The sequence below is a fragment of the Hakea prostrata genome, chromosome 11 (genome assembly GCF_041222555.1).
Source record: "Hakea prostrata isolate BN-2017 chromosome 11, UWA_Hpros_2, whole genome shotgun sequence".
Lineage (NCBI taxonomy): Eukaryota > Viridiplantae > Streptophyta > Magnoliopsida > Proteales > Proteaceae > Hakea > Hakea prostrata.
In genome coordinates, this window is record NC_142610.1 from 18,323,196 (window position 1) to 18,351,131 (window position 27,936).

Below are 27,936 nucleotides of genomic sequence, written 5' to 3' on the forward strand. Positions count from 1 at the left end.
GAACCCGGTCTAATCATAATTTCTCCATATCACGAGCCCCCCAGACCAAGCGTTCGGTCGATCCCGAGGGCTTGGTTTTTAACTGGGTTCTTCGTCAGATGATAGTCTCTGCGTGCTCCATTAAATGTCATATCACATTTAATGCGGTTGTCACTTTTCCTCGAGCGTTGTGAGGGTAAGGCCACGTGTCTCCTTGTAGTCGATCTGTCGTGTCTCACGTAATCCAAACGACGGTTTCCGAACGCTTGTTTCGGATTCGTGAGTTCAAACTTTCAAAACGTCTTTCAATCTCGATCGTTCATATTCCCGAACACTCGTGTGGGTGTTTTAAAAGCGGTTCGTTGTCTTCGTAGGTTTCATTCTTCCTGTCCGGAATTTGAACCTTTGTTGTCTGCTTCGCGCCTTCTTGCTCTCAAGCTTTTGCCTCACTGAATCGGTAAGTTTTCTTGGTCTTTTTCTTTTTGTAGTTTTCTTGAAACAAGTAATGGCGGATAATAGGGCTTCTCTGGTACCCAGTGTTGGTAATAGTAGTGGTAATGAAACTTTTGCTTCTCCTCCTTCCGAACAGTCGGATGGTGATAACAAAACCCTAACTGTCCTCTGGCGTGAGTTTGCTGAAGTTTCTCAAAAAGGTTTAGAGAGAAAAACCGAAACTCCTTCTGTCCTCCTCGAGTCTGGATCTTCCAAGATTGCCGAGTCTTCTAGGCAGCCTCAAACTTCCAGGTCCGATGGTGGACCTGGCTCTGTTCCCTCCATTTACAAGGAGGAAACCCTTCTTTCAGCCATCCAAGATTTTGATTTTCCTTCCTTTTATCAGGTTAGGGCTCCCCATCCTGATGAGAGGGTTAATTCAACCCTTTCGGGTGAATTTTCTCTGTACATAGATGCACTGGAAAGCGGGGTTCGCTTTCCCTTTTTTAATTCTTTGTTCTCCGAGGTTCTGAATCATTGGGACATTTGTCCCGGAATGCTCCTTCCCAATAGCTGGCGTCTCATCGTCGGCTTCTTGGGTTTGTGTTTTGAACATGGCATTACGCCATCTCTTTCTCTCTTTGTACATTTTCATGTTCTTTCTATCTCCCATCCTCCCGGATGGGTTTTTCTGTCCAAACGCAATAAGGCTGAACTTGATTGGAGGGGCAGCATCCTTGCCAAAAGAACTTGCCCTTCTAACCACAAAAGATGGCGCGAACGATACTTTTTCTGTCGAGCGCCTCCATCGGATCTTAACTTCCCAACCGCCTGGAGGCGGTGTACTTCTTCTTTCGAGAATAACCGAGGCCTTCCCTTATCCAAAGAAGACGAGGCGGCTGTCAGGAAGATCAAATCCATTCCATGGTATCAAGAGATACATGGACTTGAGGTGGAGTATAACTCCATTCTTCGATCTTGGGGCTTGGCTCATTGTGAGCTTCTAACCATCATCCTTTAATTTTCTTGAAGTGATATGTCTTTAATTCGACTCTTGCTCTTCTTTGCGGTGCCTCCAAGAATGAACCCTGAGAACCTGCGAGTGAAGGCCGCTAGGGCCGTTGCGACAGCCGAGCAACGATCACCCAGAGCCTTGACCGTAGATCAAGAAGCTTCCGTTCCCTCTCCCGACCCCTCTTATAGGGGTATCGGGAATATCGGGCCCATGGGCGATGCTTCGGGTAAAGGGAAGAAGCCAATGGTGGAGAGGTCTAATGTCTCCTCCTCCGCCCGAACCAAAAGGAGGCATGATACAATTGATGCTTCCTCCCATAAAAAATCCAAAACTTCAACGGATTGTGTGGAGGTCTTCACCCCCGGTGGACCCCGAAGTTGACCGACGGGGTGACTCGGGACCACGAGAAAGCTGCAGAGTGGAGCTCCCTCGGTCTTGTTCCTTCGATCGCCGGGAATTTGAAAACCTGGATGACGTTGCCCTTGTTAGTCAATCCACAAGGTACCGGTCTTCTTGCTTACTTACTTTTTCATAATTTATTATGACTTCTTCGATATTTTTCGCCTTCCCGGGAATCTTTGTGTTGAGCTTCTATCAACACATGGAAGCATTGAGCCGGGTTGGCCGCAACAGCTCCTTGTTGCAAACTGTGAAGAGAATTTGGCCAAGGCCAATTCCGAGATAGACCGGACTGACTGCAGCTGCCGAGGAGCTGCGAGAGAAAGCATGAGGAAGAAGTGATCTCCCTCAAGGATGCCCTTGTTGCTTCGAAGGCTCGTCTTTGCTCTGCGGCGCAGGCCGGGAAGCAAAAAGAAGCTGCCACGTTGTTCGGTGACAGGCTTGAAATTAAATGTATGGAGAACGAAGAATATCTGAAGTGGGCGGTCCCTAGCAAGCCCGAGCATATCAAGCCAGAGCTTCGGAAGGAGTGTGTTCGGAAATACCTGAACAACGTACCTTTCTCCGAGCTGCTAGGTGCCTACAACATTCAAGCTTATCGTTTGGGGCAGAATGACGTTTGGGAGCGAATTCTCGCATCAATTCCTTCCTTCGATACTGCTCCCTTTCGTGAGGTGTGCCATAAAGAGGTCTTCGGGAAATTAGGCATGGATCTCCCAGACTGGGCTCGGGAAGAAAATGATCATTTTCCAGCTGACCCTCAATATAAGGCATACCTGGCTGACGAGCCGGCGCTTCCAGAGGAGAAGTCACAAGCCGAGTCTCAAGCTGCTGCTAAAGAGGACTCTGACAATGTCATTCTTGAGGAAGACTCTTCTCAAGATCCTGAGAAAAGTCCTCCCGACCAGGGTCCCTCGGGCAACAATGAAGAAGAGGCTTAGGGAGTTATTTTTTTTTTTTTTTTTTTTTTGTAAAGATTGACCTCCTTGCTAATGAATAGACACTTCTTTTTCATGTTGGCCTTTCCATTTCCCTGTCTCCTGCTGAACTCTTGTCTTGAATATCAAAGTATAAATGATAAAACTTATCACTTAACTTCACATTCTTCGACGAATAATAATCTTGTAGAGATATTGTGAAGATGCGTTTCGGAAAGATGCATTAATCTTCCCCACTACTTCATTTACTGCAAAGTCCACACGTTTCCCTTCTCGTATCTGCGAAGTCCAAACGTTTTCTTGCTTTGATATACCATTCACTGTTTCCAATGAATCGGAAATACACCTATTATTACAATGGCGGTGCGACGATTGGAGGTATCTTTGCATCGGGTGCTCACCTCCACATGTTTCCATGTGGCATCCCTCCGACCGTTGATCTTGCTTTCTGCGGTTTTCGAAGCGTCATTTCGATCTGGGCCATTGGTTGTCCTTAGCTTTCAATCGTCGTCTTAATACCCGAGGCTATTTAAAGCCTTCGTGGGTACTCTCCATCTATCCCGCTATCTGCCAAGTTAGATTTGCTAAAGTGCTAAAGCGACATTCCGTCCTTCTGCCTGCTTCCGTATTCCTCGTACTCCAACAACAGCTCTATCAACTTCTGAACAAGTGAGTTTTTTGATTACTCATCTCTTTCCCCACTTCCCCCCTGAGTAAATTGCACAGTAGTAGTACTTGGGGTTTAGTTAATCGGATTTTCATAAGTGATAGAGAACTAGGGTTTTCCCCCTTTTTTTTTTGTCGTCGTTGGATATCTGTACTGATACGGCTTCTCTGTTTATATAGTGGCTCCCAAGATCAACCCGAACTTTATCAGAGCGAAATCTTGTAAGAAAATCATTCCGTCGGCGGTGGTTGGGGCCAGTGAGGTGGTTTCAGCTAGTGAATCCTCCAAGCGTAAGGCCACTGCTGTTGGTGAATCCTCAAGTCAGATTCCCACAGTTTCTATTGATGCCGCCCCTATGCCTCTTTTGCCCGAAGTGATCGCTCGTCTTTCCCAGGAAGATCTTGATCACTCCGTTGTTGATGGCGCTGCTGACGCCGTTGCTGCAGAGACCGTTGGTGCACCCCCGAAGGAGACTCTTCGGGCATCGAGGCAACTATTGGCATCGATGAAGGTGTGGTCCCAGCGCAGGTGCTGCTCCTATTTCCAATTCTAGTGCTTGTTTGGCATCCTCCTCCTCTCCTTTGGAGTTGGAGGATTTTGCCACCAGGAAGCGCCGTCGGGTGACAGGTGATGCAGCTCATCCTTCTCTTGATGTAGCTCATCCTTCTCATCCTTCGCCCGAATTAGTGTCAAACGAGTTTGACGAGAGCGTTGGAATGGTGCCTTGCTGCTCGAATGACTTACGAGAGCGCGAGTGCTTTCCAAACTCCCGGATGAAGTCTTTATGAAGTCACCGGTGATGTAAGTCTTTCTTCATTATCTTTTGATTCTGAAAAATTACTCTTCTGCTCCTTTTTAACTCGGAAGTTATTTGCAGGAGTCTTACTGGTAACTTCCACAACCAAGTGGAAGCAGCCTCTAGGCTCAATAGGTTGAGCAATGAAGTTTCCAGGGCTTCGGGAAATCTCTGAAGCTAAAGATCTTGAGATTGCTCGCCTTAGGAAACTAGCTTGGGAGGTTGTAGGAGAAAAGAATTCGATGATCGGTCGTCTTCGATCGGACTTGGATGATGCCGGGGAGAAGATCCGGCAACTGGAGCGAGCAGTTGGAAAGTCAGGAGCCAAAGGATCTGAAATGTTACCCCAAAGGCAAGCTGTCGTTCCTTTGCCCGAATCCCTTCCAACTGATGTTCGCAGAGCCTGCGTCTTCAAGTATTTACACAGTAAGCCCTTTGTTGATATGCTGAATGCTTATAACTTGCGAGGCGTCTCGGGATGGTGAGAACGAAGTATGGGAATCAATATTAAGGAAGGATCCTCATTTTGATACGACTCCCTACGGTCTTGTTTGCCATCCTGAAGTATTTACCGACACTGGGTATTCCTCCTCCCGATTGGACCAAAGATAAGATTGATCCTCCACCTTCTGATCCAGATATTATGCATTATCTGGAAGATTCTCCTGTTTATTCTCCCTTGGAAGGATTCAATTATGACGAGCTCGCCTTGAATGCAAGTTTGGTCGATGACCATACTTCTCCTGGACAAGCTGGACAAAGAGTATGAAATTGCGGAGGATCTTATGCATATCGAGATATTTTTTGTAATCCTCATTTCTTCTCTTCTTTTCCTTGAATCCACACCAATGGTTGACTCATATGTTTGTTCTAGCAAAGTTGTGTCGATCTTGTATGACTTCTTAATAATCACCGATGATGACTTTCTTTTTTGACCGAAGATTGTATCCAGCTCTTGTAATTGTTTTGATACTGGCCTCTTTTGATCTTTTGAAGAAATAAGAAATTAACTTCATCTTGAACTTTGCTAGCCACTTGAATCGCTGTTGAATTAGGTCTTAGTTGTTTGAAACAATGGCTTTACTTAAAGATTTCCAGAGAAATACAATAAGTCTGAGAAGGAACTCACTCGGGTTTTAAACCGATGCCTTTACTTAAAGATTTCCGGAGAAATACAATAAGTCTGAGAATGAATTCACTCGGGTTTTAAACCGATGCCTTTACTTAAGGATTTCCGGAGAAATACAATAAGTCTGAGAAGGAACTCACTCAGGTTTTAAATCGATGCCTTTACTTAAGGATTTCCGGAGAAATACAATAAGTCTGAGAAGGAACTCACTCGGGTTTTAAACCGATGCCTTTACTTAAGGATAATTCGAAAATTCAATAAGTCTTGAAAGAACTTAATCGGGTTTCAAACCGACGCCTTGCAAAAGGAACTCACTCGGATTTTCATCCGATGCCTCGACTTAAGAAGATCCGAAAAAATTCCATAAGTGTTGAAGGACCCACACGGATTTTCATCCGATGCCTTATAGTTGGATCTTGTTCTTGAATGTGGTGTATGATGCCCCCCAATCAAAAGATAATTTGTTGAAAGCCAAAAATTGCATTGATTGAGTTGAAAATGTTTACATCGCGAACAAAATTGAAATCATCATCAAGGATAAAACTTTTTGAGATGCCTGGCATTCCACGACCGATCCAACTCTTTCTGGGTGTTGATGTTCTTCAGCCTTTAAGCTCCTGAACCAACTGGTTTTACAACCATATAAGGTCCTTCCCAGGAAGGGTCCAATTTTATTTGGTGACGCAGGTCGGAAGCTAAGGTGTTTCTCAACACCAAATCTCCGGCTAAGTACCGACGATTCTTCACTCGAGTATTATAATGAGACGCTATCCTTCTTTGATAATGTTGAGTTCGTGCTATTGCCTTTGCCCGAACTTCGTCCAACAGATCAAGACTATCAAGCAGTCCTTGCTCATTTGCTTTTTCCTCGAACTCTCGATCTCGTAATGTTCCCGCCATTATCTCCACTGGTGCTAAGGCTTCGGATCCATATGCCAACCTGAATGGAGTTTCTCCTGTGGGTGTTCGAACCGTAGTTATATAGGCCCACAATACATTATGAAGTTCTTCGACCCAAAAAGCTTTGTCAGCTTCGAGTCTTCTCTTTATTCCTTCCAATAGCGTTCGATTAGTAACCTCTACCTGTCCATTGCTCGGGGGTATGCCACCGAGGACATACGATGCTCGATCATATATGTTCCCTAAAATTGCTCAAATTGCGGACGATCGAACCGAGTACCATGGTCGGTGACAATAATCTTTGGAATCCCAAAGCGATATATGATTGACTCAAGCACAAATTTCTCCACTTTTTTCTCGATGATTGCTGCCGGTGTGCAGCTTCAACCCATTTTGTGAAGTAATCAATTGCTACTATCGGGATATTCCCGTCCGCTTTGACGCCTTGGTGAATTTGCCCATGATATCAATTCCCCACATCGCAAAGGGAATGGGATCTAGAATTGAAGTCATGGTTTCAGCCGGGCGCTTCGATACTGTAGCATGAATTTGGCAGTTACCACACCGATGAACATATTCCATAGCAGCCTCTTGGACCTTAGGCCAATATAACCCAAGTCTTAGAATTTTGTGGGCCAGGGCTCGTCCACCCATGTGAGCTCCACAAATTCCTTCATGAACCTCAGCCAAAGCTGATTTTGCTCCTTCGGGGCCTATACATCTCATAAGGGGTCTAGAATAAGATCTTTTGTATAGTCTCCCATTTTGAATGACAAATCTCGCTGATCGTATCTTGATCAACTTTGCCTCTTTCGGATCCTCAGGTAATTTGTCATCTCTCAGATACTCGATTATCGGATCCATCCAGCAACGCTCTGCTTCAATATAAGAAATTTCTTTCTCATGATAACTTGGAAAAGTTATTTCTTCAATATAGACCGAAGGGTCTAGATTCTTTTCTTTGGCATTGGCTAGTCGGGACAGCTCATCTGCCACTGAATTTTCATTCCTCGAAATCTGAGATATCTTCAAATTCCGAAATTGGTTTTGAAATGCCTGCACTATCTCTTGATATTTCTGCAAGCGTGGTTCTTTAATACCATACTCCCCCTGGACTTGGTTGACTATAAGTTGAGAGTCACTATAAGTAGACAATGCTTTTGACAACCGAAGTCCAGCTATCAGAGCCTCATATTCTGCTTCGTTATTACTTGCTTCAAATGCAAATCTCAAAGCATATCGAATAATAAATCCTGCTGGACTTTTTTAATAGAATTCCAGCTCCTGCTCCATCTTTATTACTCGAACCATCCACATATACCTCCCAAATGGTTGGTATAATGGGATCCTCGATGGTGGATTCCACCGGTGCAGTAGTTTCTACTACAAAATCGGCTAATGCCTGAGCCTTGATTGCAGTTATGGGCTTAAAGCTCACTTGGAACTCGCTGAGTTCAACCGACCAGGACACCATCCTTCCAGATAAATCAGGTTTATTAAGAACTTTACTAAGAGGAAAAGTTGTAAATACCTGAATTGGATGAGCCTGAAAATATGGCCTTAGCTTCTTGGCGGCCATCATGAGAGCCAGAGCCTGCTTCTCAATCTGCGAATATCTTGTCTCCGCATTTAGCAACACGGGGCTTACATAGTAAATCGGCCACTGTTTTTTATCTTTTTCACGAACAAGTACTGCACTGACCGCTGAAAGGGACGTTGCTAGATATAGCTGTAATATTTTCCCCTTCTCTGGTCTGGACAAGATCGGTGGTTGTCCAAGTGCTTCTTTTAACTCCTCGAAAGCTTTCTGGCACTCTTTGGTCCATTTTGCTTCCTTGCTGCCCTTCAAATCTTTGAGTGCCTTGAAGAAAGGCAAACATTTTTCTCCAGACTTGGAGATGAATCGATTCAAAGCAGCAACTCTCCCTGTTAAACACTGCACATCACGAACAGTTTTGGGAGCCTCCATATCAACCAGAGCTTGTATTTTGGCAGGATTAGGCTCAATTCCTCTCTGTGATACCATGAAGCCCAAAAATTTGCCCGAGGAGACTCCAAAGGCGCACTTTTTGGGTTCAGCTTCATTTGATACTTTCGCAGGACTGAGAATACCTCAGTCAAATCTGCAATATGATTTGCTTTTGTAAAGCTCTTCACTAGCATGTCGTCAACATAAGCTTCAACATTCTTTCCTATCAGATCTTTAAAAATCTTGTTGACGGCCCTTTGATATGTTGCTCTGCGTTCTTGGGGCCAAAAGGCATGACCTTATAATAATAGCTTTCACGATCAGTCATGAAAGCTGTAAACTTCTCATCCTCCTTATTCATAAGGATCTGATTATACCCTGAGTAGGTATCCATGAAACTTACATATCCTGTAGTCGCATCTATCAAGAGGTCAATCCGTGGCAACGGATAACAATCTTTAGGACAAGCCTTGTTAAGATCTGTGTAGTCTGTACACATCCTCCACTTCCCATTTGCCTTTTTTACCATTACCACGTTGGCCAACCAAGTTGGGCATTCAATTGGTTCTATGAAACTTGAATTCTTGAGTTTTTCAACTTCACTACGAACGGCTTCATACTTTTCAATGGAGAAATTTCTCCTTTTACGTATCACTTGGTTTCACCTTAGGATCTATCCGAGTTTATGCTCTCGCGACAACCCGATCGATTCCCCGGCATGTCTTCAGCAGACCATGCAAATACGTCTTTATTCCGTTGAAGAAATAACTTCAACTCATCTTTAAATTCCTCCAGCTGTTTAGACCCGATATAAGTAATCTTTTTCTCATCCTCGGTACACAGCTGGATTTGTTCCAGCTTCTCCACTGGTTCGGGTCTTTGCATCTCTGTTTCTTCCCGATCGTCTCGAACTTCTATATGTAGGGCAGTTACCTTCCTCGGGCCCTCCTTGTCTTTTAAATAGGCAACGTAACATTGCCGAGAGATCCTCTGGTCAGAGGAGACTTGACCAATTCCCATATTAGTCGGGAATTTTATCTTCAGGTGTTTTGTCGAAACAATAGCACCTATCTTGGATAAAGATGGTCGCCCGAGGATAATATTGTAACCTGGCAGTTCTCGAACCACCAAAAAATTGATTCGTACGGTTGTTTCCTTAGGAAAACTTCCAATAGATAAGTCCAACTGGACCGATCCTTCCCCCCGGTGCCACCGCAAACCATATAGATGTGTGGATGAAGGTTCCATCAAGTCTTGATCCACCTTCAATTTTTGATACACTTCATAAGAAATTAGGTTAGCTGAGACCCCTGTATTAACCAAAACTCTATGCACTTCCCGCCGTGGAATCTCTACCTTGATGACTATGGCGTCATCATGAGGTAAACAAACGCCTCTTTCGTCCTCCTCGCTAAAGGTGATAGAATCTTCACCATTCAGCTTTTTTCACTTCTGCGTCTCTCCGGTTCCGACAAATTTGGATTTTGTTTTCAAACTCCGGAGTGATTCGGGCTCTGGTCCCCCGAAGATGGTAAGGATCGGTGACCGAGTAGCTTCAATCACCTCCTTGCCCTTCTTAGACTTTGGAGCCTCTCTTGATCGTTCTGAACTAACCGAACGATCCCTTTGAGGAGCAGCCGCGCGTGGCTCACGTGGCTCCTCCCTCCTTCTGCTAACAAAACTAGACAAGTGTCCCTGAGATATTAATCTCTTAATATTTGCTTTCAGATGACGACAGTCATTTGTATAATGACCATAGTCCTTGTGGAATCGGCAATACTTTTCTCGATCCTGCTGCTCTCTGGGTTTCAAAAGAATTTTAGGCGGCCACTTCAAGATATTTTTTCTTTTGATGATATTTAAAATATCAGCCCGAGGAACATTCAATGGAGTGTACTCACTTTTACCGGGAGACCTTTGGCGCCAAGCCTGAGATTTTCCAACCCGATCACGGACATTTTTCTTTGGCTTCTGCTTCTGCTCAGAAGCCTTTTGTTCCTTATTGGAGACTTTATTATCTCCTTGGCGCGCATCTAGAATCTCCATGACTTCAGCCTCGCTTCTCGGCATCTCTCGTACCAACTCAAGCATAAGTCGCGGGCATATCCCGTAGTAATAACTCCAGGAGTTTCCGATTAGTGAGTCCCGTGAATAGAGCAGTTTTGGCTACTTGCTCATTCAAATATTCTATCTCCATCGTTACTTTGTTGAATCTTTTCAAAAACTCTCTGATTGATTCGTTTTTTCCTTGTCTGACAGTAAACAAAGTTTCCTCTGTCTTTTTGACCTGTATTCCACTCTGGAATCGCCCTATGAATTTGCGCGCCAATTCATCAAAGTTTACGATCCTTCCGAGAGGGAGGTTCGAAAACCACTTTTGTGCGTTGCTCAGTTAGAGATGAACCAAAAACTCGCATAAAATTTCATCGAATTACCGAAAGCGCCATGGTCCGTTGGTAATAGCCAATGTGAGCTGTTGGATCTCCGGAGCCATCGAATGTAGAAAAGGTAGGCAAACGAAAGTTATGGGGAAACTGATATCCCACAATTGGCTCGGCAAAGGGGGTCTTCCGAATGACTGAGTAAATATCCTCAATTATCCTTCCCTTAGCCAATTGCCCTAATTTCTCATTGATGTTGGCCAATTCCTGACCAATCTGGGTCGGGTGATCTTCAGCGATATGATCACGACCTCGATTAACACGATCATCCCGTGCTATTCGATCATCATAAACAACCCGTCCTTCCCGAACATTCCGCTCGTCGCGAACTGCTCGATCATCACGAACGGTTCTTCTGACGGTTGGTGAGTGAGTTCTTACCCCCGTATCCAACCTTGTATTTGAATCGCTTGTACTCTCTTTGGGTCCGTCGAACCGATCGTCTCGCCTAGGTTGATCGTCAATCCTCCTAGGTCCTCGGTCTCCTTCACGAAAATTCTGACCGATATTCCGGTCTTCAGCCAATCTTTGATCACGTGGCAACGCACGTCTCCCTGAATCGCGTTGATCGGGTTTTTGTGGTAAAACCACTCGTCTGGTGAGCATGCGGAGTGCTTGGCTCAAAAGTTGAATCTTTACCTGATCCAATTGATCTTGGAATGTATCAGGATTACGTCCTCCCTGACCACCATCTACCTCGATAGGATTTTGGCTTCCCTGGGGAATATCTGGATTATTCGCTCCAGGGATCTAAACACCGGAATTGCGCTATGCAGCGGCTGCTGCTGATCTAGTCACCATGGCTTTTCAAGTCGTTTCCCACAGACGGCGCCAAATGATGCGTCCAAAATCTGCTCAGCCCTTAGATCTCCTCGTGATGACCTGCAAAACGAAAGCGTCAGATGTGGCCCGACCGCGGGGGTCGGGAGTCCACCTCCGAAGGCTAAGTCAGTTGATGAACTTAATCACAAACGGCTCTGCTAGAAGCACAGAGCTAAGGAATAAAGAACTGGGAAAGGTGATTTAGATCGTAAGCCGCTGATAGTTTACGTCTATCAGTATGTATCTGAATCTGAGTATGAGTCTCAGATTGTGTGTTTTCGATCCCCTCACCTCGTATGGTAGTGAGGTTTATATAGAGTGTACCTTCGAATCTCCTTCGTTGGATGCACTTGAGCCTTCTTCGGTAGTCGTTGGATTTTAACAGTTAGATCCGTTGAGCAATAGACTTCTACTAGTTTGGACTAGTAGAGGACTCCTGAGATAGCCTTTAGGTTATGTGATGATTATCCCTTCGATAATGATTAGCCGCAGCCGTCAATTCGAGTCTGCCATCATTAGGGTAATTAACCTAATCCATAAGTAGGATTAGGGCGTGCTTGTAGCTGAATAAGTTTTCTTCCTCAGCAAGCCATCTTCTGGATCCGGTTCGCTCGGGAGCGAGTCGGTTCCCTCTGTCTCGACCGGGGTCGAGGGTCGAACCAGGTATGAACCCGGTCTGATCATAATTTCTCCATATCAGTACCTAAAGTGGCATGTTTGGCGAGAGTGTTTGCTCTAGTTCAAGTCCTCCCCTTATGTAATACACTTTGCATACCTGCTTCCAGTCCTAACTGTTCACCTCCTGCCATTCAGCGGCAAGAAAAGATCTTCCTCTGGGAGTGCTTGTAAGGTGGCCTTTGTGGGTCTCTTGCTTCTTTTGAATGATGAGAATTGCAGCATTTCTAGGCCTCATGATGCTGCTCCTCTTTTCTTGGTTTGCCACTCTATACATCCCTATGAGTGAAGAAAGAAAGATGATGGGACAAGGGGGAAATTACTTTATCCACCTTTATGAGAGACATCTTATTTTGTTTTAAGGCAATCTAGTGGCATGGCATGTTAACGAGCATGCTGCTTTTGCCTGGTTAGTGTGGAATCTCATTTAGGGCAATTACTGGCTCAAGGGAGGTGTTGAACTGCCTATGCAACTTTATTGTAATACCAAATCAGTAGTAAACATTGTATGTAACCAGGCACATTGTGATTGGCTGCCACTTGTTGTTCACATCCATTTTATTCAATCGAGTGATCAATAAGCTGAGATTCTCACTAATGGAATTAGTAGTAAGAGTTTTAGTTCTAGTGTTAACAAATTTGGCATGTTTTACATCAATCCACCAACTTGACAGGGAGTGTTGTATAAGGGTTCAAGGGTAGTTTTCTCATCAGCGATATTTCTGTTCTTGTACCTATTTTTGGAGTGTTAATATTGAGGTTGTGAACAAAAAGTCAGTAGCCATTATTCCAAATCTAAAAATTATGCCCATGTAGCAGGTGCTGGTGCTTAGATATATTTTCCATCTATGTAATGATATATGATTGTAAACACAGGGATTGTGATCATTAACACAAAGACATTCACAATTTTCCCCATGATATCATAGCAGGAATACACTTAGGCATCTGAACCCCAATGGTTCTCATTGCAAATCCTTAGGCTGTCTCTCTTTCCTTCATTTCTCTTTCTCGGTTTTTCTGCCACCACTGCCAACTCCATCTCTCCCTTCACCTTTCCTTTTCAGTGCTAACAACCACCTTGACCTACACTCTCCACCTCTGCCATCTCCCTCACTAGTCACTACTACCTCCACCACCCTTGCCGTCCTCTGGCCACCATTGCTCTTTCACCCATGGTAGTGAGATTTTTCCCCCTCCTACCAATAGGCTTTTTCAAACTCTTCCTTATCTGATTTGTTTTATACCCATGGTATAAAAAATCATTGTGTCACTGAGTAGCAACGTGAAAACACAAACCAAAACTGAGATGTCCAAATCACCATTTCTGTAATTTCTCGCCAAAATGTCAACTTTGACCATTGGGCGATATATTGCCATTTCTTCAATTTCTCTCCAAAATGTCGGCGATGTTTCACCTTTAAATACGACATTCAGATGAAATTTTGCTACATTTGTGTGAAATTTTGTCTGAGCTTCTCTCCTATTTCCTCTTGATTCTTGCTGTTCTTGGTTCGATCTTGAACATTTGGGGGTGGATCTTGCTTGATTCTCTCTTATTTACATTTGCTTAAATTCACGTTAAAGTTTTACAGACTTTCAGTTTTGCCTGCATACAACCAGGTATGTGCCGATCAAGAACACCACTTTTGGTGATGTTTTAGGCCTAAATAGCACTCCTAGTGTGTTTATTGGCCTTAAATTAAGCTAGACACGAAAAATGACCCCAAAATGACCTCAAATACACCCAAATCTCACTGAAACCCTCCCAAATGTTGGCAAAATTTCGCCGACATTTTGGGGGTTTTGCCAGGTAGCGAGACCCCGTGTCAGCAAAATTTCGCACCTTGTTTTATACCCTGGGTGGATGAAGTTATTTATTAGATACAGATTTAGTTGATCAACCTTGTCTTTCTTTTCTCTCTCTGATTCCAAGACCTCTATCATCACTATTGAACAGGAAGGGGTCAATCAATGAGACCTCTCCTTCCTTGCTAGGCCCATAAATGAATTGGTATAATTATTTAATTTTGGTGATCTTACTGGCTATTCCTATTGCTGCTGGTCTTTCGCAAGAAAAACGGATTGCTAACAATTTTTGGTGATATCCTATCTCATCAACTCAATAAATCCAACCATAATAGCAGGATATCCCCTTCTTAAGACTGCTCCTTGAAATTTGAATGACTGCCCCGTTTTATGAACTCCACGAAAAGATCCATGTGACAAAACAAATGAAGTAACCAGCAAAGGAGAAGAAGAAAGGAAGAAGATGAAGAAAGAAAAAAAAGAGAAATGGGGGGGGGGGGGGAGGAAGTAGATTTGGAATTCATAGAATGCAAGAATAAGGAGGAAGGAGGATTAGATGGTTATGTTGTGAGTTTCTTCACGAAATTATCATGCGTTGCTCGAGTAACCAGAAAATGGAAATTACATCCTTGCATCCTTTGATAATATAAGATAACTAAGGAAGGTAAAAGTAAACACACTAGACCAAGTTACGTTACAGTAGGGATCCAATGGGCGTGTGCTTAAAATATCCTTAAGAACTCTAAAAAGAATTATCAGTTGCAAGAAATAGAGAGCACACTTACAATTTGTAGGTATTTATTGTGTTTAGGAACACTGAAAAAAATATATGGTGTTACACTAGTGTTTGTGTCTTGTGTATATTTACACACAAGACCAAAATAAAGAAACCATTACAAAATAACCCTAAGATATAGTATAAACTTTTAATCTTCTTTCTTGTGTTTGAGTTGTATAAGTTCTGACCAAAATTTTCTGCTTTAGGCAATCGACACGAGAGATGCATTGAGCAAATCAATCTATGCTTGCTTATTTGACTGGCTGGTTGACCAAATCAATAAATCTCTGGAAGTAGGCAAGCGGTGTACAGGCAGATCCATAAGTATTCTTGACATCTATGGCTTTGAATCATTTGATGTATGTCTCTCTCATGCTTGCTCTTTAAATCGGTTGATCTGTTTTTGCTGTTGACTTATGCCAAGTCTTTCTCATACCTATTCTTTTGAGTACAGAAAAATAGCTTTGAGCAATTCTGCATAAATTATGCGAATGAGAGATTGCAACAGCACTTCAATCGCCATTTATTCAAGTTAGAGCAGGAGGTAGGTGGCTTGTGTTTTCCTTTGGATCAGAACATGTATCCTTAGTACATCTCATTTTGTATCTATATCTATATCTATCTTTCAAAGAACTTCTGAAAAAAACTTGTAAGTGGTTGTTAACTGAAGTGGTTTCATAATTATAGTAAGCCTATACTCTTATCATGATGATTCTTTCAATCACTATTTTCCTTTCACAAGCCTATACTCTTATCATGATGATTCTTTCAATCACTATTTTCCTTTCAAAAGGTAATGCATTATGGTTCACTAATATTACCCATGGTCCTTAGGATTTGAAAATTGAAATATGAGTTCCCCTTTGCCTGAGTACATTAACATATACCTCAACTATATTTGTCTCAACTTTGGAGAGAGTAAAGGTTATCTGGATTGTCATGTGGTCAATATTCACAAGAATGTAGCTGGGTTGGATCAAACAATCCATGCAATAGAAATCAATATTAGGGTCCGCAAATTCCTATACCCGTGCTCTTATACCAATTCATTAAACCATGGTCATAATGTGGTCTGGTTGTGGAATAGAAATGAACCTGGCTTCGCATCTGAGTTCCACTATCGGAGTTTTAACAATCAACCATCTCAATACAGCTGATATGACCTGGAACTGAACGAGATAGATATATCGCATGCAATACATGGTTGATTGTTCAATCTAGTTATAAGATCATTTTCTCCCAAAGTGGAGTGGATATGCTACATGGATTCTATTGGACTAGATTGGACGAATCAAAGATCCAGTATTTGTTGGGAATAGATGCAAAACCACAAAGAACACAAGCGAAATATACTCACAAAAACAAGGAATTTACAGTGGTTCGACGAAATTGCCTACAACCACCCTAAAGAACAAGGGATACCACTATTTCTTGAAAACCTCTCTACACCACTCTCCACCTTACAAACCAAACTCTAATTATATGGCCCCATAGAATACAAGACACACCCAAACCCAACAATCTGCACGTTGGCTTGAATTCTACAAACCATGTTGAAGCAGACCGGTTTTGATGTCTAATATGCAATTACTTTTGCCTCTATGCCGCATGGCCCACATCCCCTCCGAGGATGTCTTTCCTGACTGCCATTACCTAAACTAACATGGCGAACATCCCCAACCTGGGTTGTTGTGTACAGTTCATCATCCTTGTATGATATGATGTGGCTCCACCTCTCTTATTGTTATAGCCCGCTTTAAAGGATCACTGCCACTGTTCAATGCCTGAGCAACCTACAATCTCTATCTGTCACCTGTACCCCTGGCCATAGTTTTAACAGGAGCTCCACTTGTTTGAACACTCCTTGCAAGCTCGTGCAATTTACCAATCATCTGTGTTTGCATTTTGTTTACCTGACTTGTGTCGTCCAAACTTGTCATCAACCTGAATAAACCATTCGTTGTTCTCCATACGGGCCCACAAGATCAATATAATAGAAATCTTCTGGATCACTCATTACCACGGAGTGTGGAATACCCAAAAACCTTTGTAACACATAACCTCGTACCAAAACCTTTACACACAATCATATGAAAACAAAAAAGCTTTTTCTTTTGTTTTTTTTTCTCCATTGAAGCTTTTCTTTTTCCCTTCTTTCTTTGGTTTGACCCCCCATCTTCCACTCAGTTTTTCTGCACTTTCTAATCTTTACATCATAATGATTAAAAAAGGTAATCATCACAAATTTTATTAATTTTTAAGATTATAACAACCGATCATCTTGCTCTATTACTCCCCCCCCTTTTTTCACAATCTCATCTATTGAATCGTTTATTCTTTTACTTTTGTCCTCCTTTCCATGATCTTACCACCAGATTGTTTTTCACATTCTTTTCTTCTCTTTTCAAACTTCCCACAATCTCAATGTGGGTTTTTTTTCCTTTCCACAATCTCTCCACTGCATCATTTTTCACTGCCCCCCCCCCTCTCTATCTTCCATTCCAAAACAATCATATCTTCTCCACCCTAACTGAACTGAATAAACAAGGAAAAAGCACCTAGCAAAATCTCTATTGTTGAGATGCAAAAATAAGAAAAACTGTCCATGATCGTTGTACTGTCCTCCTGCTTTTGAATTGACGCAAAAAAATCAACAATTTCTAAGTTGTACCTTCTTTGTTCTACTTGCACTATTCCTCTCCTTGAATTTTTGCAACTCCGGCAACGATCTACCTGAATCTAGCTCGATACCAATTGTTGTTAGTGTATTTTGCTTGTGTTCTTCTTCGCGGTTGTGCATCTGCCCCAACAGTATTGATGCTTGGATCCTTGCCCTTATCTATGAGTGGGTTCCTTTCCTATTTCCGTTAGTTGAGTAACGTCAACTGTATGAATATCATGGTATTTCTGGTACACACCATGGAAGAAAATTCGATCGAAATGGTCGAAATTTCGACCAAAATGCCTGCAAAAATCCAAATCGAAACGAAATGTAGTAGTAGGCACGAAATGTATCCATATCGTTTCGTATCGACCGAAATTTCGACCATTTTGACCAAAATTTTGACATATCAGCATTCCAACTTGTTTTTCCTTAGCTTTTGTTGATTTCTATCCCATTTTCACCTAATTTTCACTACTCCTTTGCCTTCAAACACCACTTTTGCTCATTTTTTGCCTCCGAACACCTCCTAAGCCACAACGGCTACAAAGGAAACTCCAGCAACAATAGAATATAAAGCATGAGCCACACCCAATAATTCCAAACTTCCCCTTTTTTTATTTTTGTTTTGTTCATGCTTTAAATGATCTTGTATTGCCTTGAAATTAATATATGTTTAGCCTAGGACTATGATCTATAATTGTGTTTTGTTAAACTTATCTTTTTATTATTTGCTACCATTTTTTCATTTTTTTATTTTAATAATTATTTTCTAAAATTATGTATTTTTATTTTATGTATATATGATATATAGGCTTTAGCTTAATATATTTGAGACACCATCACTTGATCTAGTGGGTCATTTTATTTTGTTGACTTGTTGTATATGTAACCATTCTACCAAACAATTCATGTATGTTGTTGATTCTATGCATGTATGCAATAAAGTTTACACTTGTCGGAACCAGTCATTTGTTAGTATACTTGAATGATAAATTTTAAATAGTTTTGTTTTTTACAAAATACTAGTTCCATTGTGTTTATTATGCTTGAAATAGGTAGTATACAAGAATCCAAATCATTTTGAGTCCATATGAGGCCCGAAATTGAAGTTACAAATTTCAGAAAAAGTGTCCAGTTTCGATCGAAATTTCGGCCTTTTGCAAGGTCAAAATTTCTGTTTCGGTCGAATTTTCTTCCTTGGTACACATTGAATTCTTCTTATATGCTATTGTGTTACAGTACTCAGTCACCACTCTGTTTCGCTTGAAAAAAAAGAAAAGAAATAATAATAATAAATAAATCTCATGCAACGATATTATTGTCTTAATAAAAGTTTTCCTGGACATCTGACTAAACTCCTTTGGCTATAGTATGAAACATAATATTGATAGCTATTGATGGGTCTCTATTTTTCCACAACTGAAAGAGGATAGTAATCATTTGTAATAATAATAAATAAATCTCATGCAACGATATTATTGTCTTAATAAAAGTTTTCCTGGACATCTGACTAAACTCCTTTGGCTATAGTATGAAACATAATATTGATAGCTATTGATGGATCTCTATTTTTCGGTTTTTCCACAACTGAAAGAGGATAGTAATCATTTTTGTCTCATCCGCTCCTTAGCACTCCTTAGAATTATTTGAGTTTGAGCGTCAGACTGAAGATATTTCAATTTCACTGTGGTTTTAATAGACTAGGTTAGTTTGAGCCACAATAGGTAATTAGAGGGGCCATTCATCATAATTCCAGTAATTTGACATTAACAGTATCAGCTATAGAAACTTTATCATTATCAGATGCATTTTCAAATTTGCATAAAACAGGGAACATATTCTAACAGCCACTAGAAGCCTGATATAGCCAGCAACTAGTATCAGAAACTAGATCAATTCTATTTCAACAACTATCATGACTAGGAGAACCAGAACAGGGTTGTAGCAGGGCACCCAATCAACGGGTCCATGTAACAAGGAGAGAAGAACAGACTATTGAAACAGTAGACACATCCAAGCATCCAAGGGAACAAGCTATCCTCAGTTGACACCAGCATGCTGGAACAGAGTACTAAATCTGCTTTTGGCAAAGGCATTAGCAGGTGGAAGGATACAAAAGTGATCAATATTGGGGTTACTTTGATACAATATTACTGTAATAGACATCTCCGACAGTATGCAAAAAAAGGAGGAATGAGAAGAATAGAAAAATAGAGGATAAAGGAGACTGATGGGGAATAGAATGCTTCATGACTCCTCAGTCCTCACTATATGTATTATTGTAAAACTTGTGACAGTTAAATAATCTCCTATTACTGCTAGCACTCTTAACTTCAAAAGTAAAACACAGTTATGAGTTCACAGTTTTTCAACACCTATTTTATTTTTACTTCAGGAATATATCCAAGATGGCATAGATTGGGCAAAGGTTGATTTTGAAGACAACCAAGATTGTCTAAATCTTTTTGAGAAGGTACGTCACCTTTTTCATGGTACTACAAGATTAAATTATTTGTTGACACTAAGAGAAGCAACAATCTGAACTTTCAACTACTACAGTAAGTAATTTATTGATTACCTTAGGTTTGGATCTGGTCCACTGTAACCAAATGCCTTCAGGATTCACCAAAATCTCCAGGAATTTTTTTTTCTTTACAAAATAACTATATTAATGGCTACATCTTCCTTATGTGTTGCTTTAAAAGGTGCAGAGGGTCCCCCTCCTTTTTGTATGTAGTATGAAATTAGAAAATAGAAAACTTTCAACCTTTTCCACATGTTTTGGAAGGATTTGTTTTGAACTTTTGAGTTGTCAAAATATGAACCATCTCTCCCCCCCCCCTGTTGTTCTTCTCGGTATTCTCCTCATGCACTCATCCCCCCTCCCCTTCTGGTGCTTTGGTTAATGCATTAATTCATTCATCCAGAAAAAATATATGAACTGTTTGTCCAACATTGGCTCTTTCCAGACAATGATTTATGTTGCCTGTGTCAGAATTATGTTCCTCCATGGTGAACACTAGTGGCCCTAAATTTTCAAACTACTGTGTGTTGGGTAAAAAGAGGGATTTGTTTATCTACCCCCCCCCCCAATGAAAAGAATGAGTTAAAAAAAAGAAGAAGAAGAAGAAGAAGAGGAAAACATTACAAGAAATGCTGAAGAGCTGATGCCCAGAGCAAGCTCTGAATCCTTGTTTGGAATTTGGGGATTCAATATTATGAACACCCTGTTAGGAACCTCAGTTGAGCCGTGGACTAAATGGACAAAACCCCTGCAACGAGCTTCTCTCTTATGTCAAATTCACCTGAATGCCTGCTCACACACACCAAGCTACACACACACTCCAACCTTAATCCATTCACTCAAACACACATACACAGAAATTTAATAGCATAATTAGAGTCTGAAGAGGAATATAAATGGCTATACGGTTAACAACTGTAATTGGTTAAACTCCAATGCAAATCGCCCCTAAACCTGAATAGACTCGTCAATTGCCTATCGCTATCCCCTGCTCATCCCTCTAATATAACCCAAACAAAAATCCTAACTAACTATTTTCCACCTCAGCCATACCCTCTGAAAAGTCCCCAACAAGAAAATGGCTACTTCCCAATGAGTCCCTGCTATCTGTCCTTGTACTTTGATTCTGTCTGCCACACGGTCCCATGGGTTTGATCCCCTGTATCCCTCCCCTGCCATGTGCTGTGGTGCCTATGCATTAGTGTCTTACCAAACCCTAAGAGGTTCTGATGAATCCTTGCTAGACATCTTACATTTGTCAAGATTTTTCCAGCATTTCCTTCATATCATGATAATGGAATTATCAAAGCAAGAACTTTTCATCTGGTTAACAAGAAGTCAATTGACTGATTAGTCGGCAGATCTTAGTGTTCCTTCCCAAAAAAAAAAAAAAAAAAAAGAGACTTAGAGTGATAATGAGCTTCTTTTGTTTTCAGTTTGGTTTATTAAACAATAAACTGCAATGTCTTTTAAGTCCACTGTTTACTTTTTCAATGTATTTCTATCGTGATGTTTGAAGTTTTCTGAATAAACATTTGTCTACTATTAATTTGTCATTTCCTGATGGTTTTTGCTGGTTTTTCTTTCAGAAACCATTGGGTTTGCTGTCTCTGGTGGATGAGGAGTCAACTTTCCCAAATGGCACTGATTTGACATTTGCTGAAAAGTTGAAGCAGCATCTGAACTCAAATTCTTGCTTTAGGGAAGAACGAGGCAGTGCTTTCACTGTCCTCCACTATGCAGGAGAGGTTGTTGCTTTTTCATTAACAAATCCTCTGCTTTTGAGAAATTTGGAGGCATTTGTGATAGATCTGCAAGTCGTGCTGTGAATCTGTGATCTGTCGCAATGAATTTTGATAAGCATGCTATTATATGTCTTGGATCAGGTTAGATTAAAACAAACCAAGCCGATTCAATACTTATAGATTAAATGCAAGTGAACCAAATCATCTTACCACCCAAACCGAAGGTTATACTTGGTCCTACCCTAAAATTGGATATTAGTGTGCCTTGATGCTGTCATGAGCTTGCACATTGTCCATGCTTTGACTCCTTCTCAGGTAATGTTCCATATTCCAATTGGGATTTCGTGGGGGTACTTTAGAAAAGAAGACCCACATCTGGATTGGTCAAAACAATGTAATGTCTGAAGGGATGAATGGGTCATAAAAATCATGGTTCTTTCCGTTTCTTCAGTAGAACCCCAGTCCCAAGAGAGGTATCTGCCAAGTGCAGACTTGCTGAAAAGCTGTAAGACTGGAGTAACTGGAATATCTCTCTCTCTTCTTTTTTATTAGATATTTAGATGTATGAAAAAAATTCATTAACCCAAATGAAGAAGGGGGGAGGGAGGAGATACAAATACACCAAGGGACAAGCCCAACCGAAAGGAAAAGAGGGATGTGGAATAGCTACATGTAGCAAGCCAAACAAAGCTAACAAGCAACTAAAGAACAAGGACGAAGAAAATTTGTTTCTCCTTCTTTTCTTTTCTTTTTCTTTTTCTTCCGAGAGGATTTAGAATCCACAAAAAATCTTCATCAATATGCCGGCGCCCCTTTGGTAGTCTGGTTACTTCTCCTGCAACAGTCACAATTGGATTCAGGGGCATCCTCAAGGGCATTGGTATCCTCATGAGGGCCAGAATGCGCTGGGAAAGCAAAAGGGGAGGATCCTTGGGGAGAAGAGGAAGAGGGATCAATAACTGCAGACACCGTGGGGCAAAGATATGAGGGCATGGGGAATTAAGGGGCAGGCCAGGCCCAGAAGCAAGGGAAGGGGGAGAGAGGGGTTGGGACTTTTTGTACAAGAACAAATTATGTGACTGAATTGTTTCTTATCCTTCTTTTCTGATGTGTACTCCTCTATGTTAAGGTGATGAGCAAGTCAATGAAAACTAAAGCTCCTATCTATCTTGTAGTTGTATCACATGCCTACGTAAGCACCAGCTGGTGCACCACCATGCCTTCTTTTCATCACCATGTTCTTGCACCTTAGTTTTCCCATAATAGTTATTTTTTTTTTTTTTTGGTAGTAAATAATAGTTATTCTTGCTGCTTAAACATTAGAGCTTAATTTGCTTCTCTGTTCAGGTTACATATGATACAATTGGGTTCTTGGAGAAGAACAGGGATCTATTGCATTTAGACTCTATTCAGCTTCTGTCATCTTCCAAATGTGAACTTCCTCAGGCATTTGCATCCAATATGCTTATGCATTCTGAGAAACCAGTGGTGGGTCCTTTATATAAATCAGGTGGAGCAGATTCCCAAAAGCTAAGTGTTGCGACAAAGTTTAAGGTAAAGTATAAATTATGACTTTCTCGCGCTTGAACTTGATAGTAAATTGTCACCTAGTGTGTAATTGAAAAAGTACAAAGATCAGAAATGTAAAAGAGAATTATTGAGGCAAACAACATAATTGGTCATGTAGAGAATTGAGTTTGAGGCTGCACCTGCTCTGTAGTCTGAAATAGCTATTGTGGACTAGTGATTACCATTTTAATGGGATGACAGGAAGTCAGCTTAGAAATAGTCAAATTTTTTTTACAAGTATCTATAATGGTCTTCAAAACAGTGCCTACCACAATTTAGTCTTCCACCCTCCTAGAGAAAGGTACCTGCAACTGCATTGTTCTTAAAGGGTTTCAACTTTTATTTTTTGGCCCTTTTAGAACCCACAAGGTTTTGCTTAAAATAATACATCTAAAAAGTAACTTGAGAACCAGAGCACTCTGGCCCAAATTTAAGACTCTTATGTGCCTTCTTGTGTGTGTCATTATTAACTACTAGCTGTTTTGTCTAGGGTCAACTTTTCCAACTGATGCAACGACTGGAGAACACTACACCTCACTTCATTCGTTGTATCAAACCCAACAATTTGCAGCGTCCTGGAACCTATGAACAGGGACTTGTATTGCAGCAACTAAGATGCTGTGGAGTCCTTGAGGTGGTTCGGATATCAAAATCAGGATACCCTACCAGGATGTCTCACCAAAAATTCGCAAGAAGGTTTCTATACAATTCGATACTCTTATCTGCTTTTGTAACAAAACCTCCAAAAATAATATTGTATTTTACAAGTGCCTAACCTTTTACCTATGCTCTTTGAAACTTGCACCAGGTATGGTTTTCTTCTTCTGGAGAGCGTTGCATCTCAAGATCCATTAAGTGTTTCAGTGGAAATCCTCCACCAGTTCAATATTCTGCCAGAGATGTATCAAGTGGGCTACACAAAATTGTTTTTCCGAACAGGACAGGTAGGATATTATTTCTTAGTCACGGTATTTCTTTTCATCTTTAGGCTCTTAGTCTTGGCATTTTCTAGTCAAGCTTCATCATCCAAACTAAACAATTATTGTACTTTTAATAAGCATTTCGGGTTATTACCAGTTTTATAGTCCTGGAAAAGCATTTCCTATGTCTTTTGGACAACAAGCTGATAATAAGATAGATACCCAGCCTAGGGATATGTCAATTGGGAGTTATCATAAATTCATAATGTGGGTATTTATTTATTTCGTGATTGGTGGGTGATTTTTGCTTTCCTGGATTTGGTTTATGAACACTGAATGAGGTCCTTGGTGGGCATGCATCATTGCTAATTCAACACATCCATGCTTTTACATTTGAGAGTTTGAGATTGGAAAAAAAAATTCTGATTGCATGGTTGTCAAGGCGACAAGATGAGGCTTGGCAATAGAGGACAACAAAAACCAATGCGACAAGGCAACACCAGGTTGCCCTGACCCAAAAATGGGCCTAGGTGCCTAGGTGGACACTTTGACAACCATGTCTGATTAGCATTCTCATGGATGTTCTGGAAAGGAAGGTTCTAGATTCAACTTCTTGATGCTTTGGGTGATCAGTGTATGTTTTTTTTTTTTTTGTTGCTGCTCTGTGTGCATTCACATATTATATGCTTGATTTATTTGGAACTAGGGACTATGCCTAGATGGGGTTCCAATAGAAGTGTGGAAGAGCTTCGGATCTGTGGTTTATCATTTGTAATTAGCTTGTTAACAATGTTATGAGCACAGGAAAAATGTCGGAAGAATGGAGGACAACCATGTGGTTCCAGTTTATATAAATAAAAGTATGTCTGGAACTGCAATAACTATAAAAGCATAAAATAAATGAAAAGTACAAAGAAAATTACGGGAGAGAGTCACTGAAACTCATCTGAGATAGGAAACTACTATTATGGGAGACCCATGACAAAAGCTATCCATTTGAGAGATCGATTGATAGATTCATTACTGCAAAAAGAATTTATGTTGTCTCTGTAGGATTGAAGGCCATGGTGGGGATCCTCGCGAGACTCGCGAGATCCAGAACCCCGGGTTCAGACGAGATCAGGGGAGATCGGCGAGATGGGATATCTCGCCGAGATCTCGCCAAACTCGCCATATCTCGCTATATCTCGCCATATCTCGCCATATCTCGCATATCTCCCCAAATCTCGCCATACCCGTGGAACTCTCATTTTACCAAATTTTTGTAGATTTCAGCCAAAGTTTCACTGCAACTACCAGCACACTACAACACAAGAAAGCTCAATCATCCTCTACTTGTCTTATGAACATGCGTAATGACTATATAAAACCAACGGTTGTGTACTTATCATCATTCTTGATAGAGATTGTAATACTCATATGAATGTTATCTTGATGACATTGAAGTTATTGATGTATTTGATACACAGATTTCATAAGCCTAAGGTTTATATTACAGTATAACCTGCATCTCAACCATAGCATTAATGGTTTTATATTATATGTTATATAACAGCATCTCAATCATAGAGCATTTCGGTTTCACAATATGGGTAGACTTAGAAATCATACTTAGGGCTGTTTTCTCACAAACCAAGGCCACTATGGCAAGGCATCAAATAGGCTAAACCAAGGCCAGCGGGCCCTAAACCCACCGGATGGGCTACCGAGTGACCGCCAAAAATGGCATATCTCGCCGAGATCTCGCCGAGATGGTCGAGATCTCGGTTTCATGGTAGCGGATCTCGCTCAGAGCGAGATCTCTCACCATGTTGAAGGCCAAGTATAGGATCTAAATCACAAGCTGCTTGAAATTAGATTATTAGGGGTTTTATGATCTCATAAAGAGGGGAATAGGAGAAATAGGGTTTTTAGGTATTGAAATTGGGTTAAACTTGGCTCGAGTATGAGAGGTGTTGTGGGAAGGGTTTGATCCAAAATTGGAACTATTTTGATGGTTAGATCTGAACCCCTAAAATTTAGGACAGTTGAGAACGATTCTGAGTGACTAGTGTGTGAGGATTGGATGGGAGTTGGGGGCTAGACTCAATCCTGGCTAGACTTTGGATCAAGTCTAGGGACTTTGATAATGTTGTTGCTGTCCACCAAAACTGAATGAATTCTAAGGGATGAACGAGAGAATAACCAGATCTGCTGGCATTTAGGTTTTGGAGATAGGTTTTAATATGATGTGTCTGTAAATTGGATTGACAGCTATACTAATGGAGGGGATGATAGGGTTCAGAGATGGAGGTAATATAATGGTTAGATGTGGGCCATAGTTGTCTAGGCGCCAAGGTGACAAGGTGTCTGATGGGACAAAGAAAACCAAGGCAACACCTGGACACCTAGGGGACAGTACACATTGACAACTATGGATGTGTCTGGCAGAATTCTCTCAAAAAATACCATGCTTATATCTTCTGGTAAGTTAAGTGTAGATTTTGCTGAATGTAATGGAGTGGTGTAGGGATGATGATGCTTCAACCTAGATTGATTCCAAACTCAAATCAGGTGCTGGATTCTGAACACAAGTGTGACACTCCAACAACTTGGATTTAAGCACCAAGAAGCACACAACCTGGATTTAGTACACCATGCTTTAGCTTAGGTTTCAAACCTAAGTCTAAGATATTGTAGAGCAGCATCTTGCTAAGAAAAAATGGCTGAACTTGTCTGATTCTATTTCCAAAATGCGGCATCTATATATAGGCCTTAAATCAGCCTTAAGTCCCAGCTTGACTAGGGGAAAACTAATTAAAACAAAACCTCACCCTATGCATGGAGGTCTGATCAGCCGACTTAATAGCTAATAAAATCATGAAATTGAGTCAATTTCTGGACTGTGGTTCATTTAAAATAATAGAAAAATCCTAAAGAAAATACTAGGTACTATTGTACTAGTAAATAGTAATACTATCTCTTCTACTACTTTGGCAGCATCTCCTTGGACACAGGTTCAACGGGTGGAGACAACCTCTAGGACACGGGCATGGCTGTGTCTTGTACTACTTGGGCAGCCTCTCCTTGGTCACAAGTTCAACTCGCGGAAACAGCCTCTATGGAAACAGGGGCATGGCTGCGTACCTTTGGCCTTCCAGACTCTGCTAATGTGGGAGCCTTGTTCACATTGCATATATTTTTGGAGAGGTGTGGTTGGAGTGTTGGGTGATCAAACTATTCCTTAGAACCATAGAAGGAAAATTTAAAAGGACTATCATATGATCAGCTATGATGTATTATGTAGATGTTGGGCACTTAAGAAGCATCATATAGATAAACTTAGAGTTGCTGAGATGGATCTGTGGCAAAACTTGGTAGGACAAACTAAAGAATGACAATCTTAGGGACGTTTTGGAGTAGCTTTAATACATGATAAGCTATGAAAATGTTGTTTGAGGTGGTAGGGCTATGTTCGCTATAGATCTTTGGAATCTTCAGTTTGGAGGAGTGGTTTGAGTCAGATTGGGGGAGCTAAAAGATCAAGAAGACCTAGAATGACTCTGGGATAAACGTTGAGGAATATGGATAGTGTTGGCCTTATACCAAGTATTACCTCAAACAGACCTGACAAGAAGGTAAGGATCCATAACCTCATTTAGTTGGTTTTAGAATTTCAGCACTTGTAATCAGCCTTGGGATTGAAAGGGAATTCAGAAAGAAGAAGAATAGAAGAAGAGTAAAAGAAGACTGAAGAAGAAGAACAAGAAGAAGAGAAGAGGGAG

The 27,936-nt window shown here is 41.2% G+C and overlaps 1 protein-coding gene across 2 annotated transcripts in view; it reads left to right on the top strand.

Annotated features, from left to right (window-relative positions):
- LOC149000554 (myosin-1-like) overlaps positions 1 to 27,936 on the top strand; it is a 56,036-nt gene that overhangs the window by 13,485 nt on the left and 14,615 nt on the right. For both annotated transcript variants that reach the window (XM_089140615.1, XM_089140614.1), the window contains 7 exons: positions 14,956 to 15,108; positions 15,204 to 15,293; positions 19,810 to 19,887; positions 21,528 to 21,686; positions 23,031 to 23,237; positions 23,743 to 23,948; positions 24,061 to 24,196. In XM_089140615.1, coding sequence (XP_088996741.1) covers positions 14,956 to 15,108; positions 15,204 to 15,293; positions 19,810 to 19,887; positions 21,528 to 21,686; positions 23,031 to 23,237; positions 23,743 to 23,948; positions 24,061 to 24,196 — 1,029 coding nt within the window. The remainder of the gene's footprint in view (positions 1 to 14,955; positions 15,109 to 15,203; positions 15,294 to 19,809; positions 19,888 to 21,527; positions 21,687 to 23,030; positions 23,238 to 23,742; positions 23,949 to 24,060; positions 24,197 to 27,936) is intronic.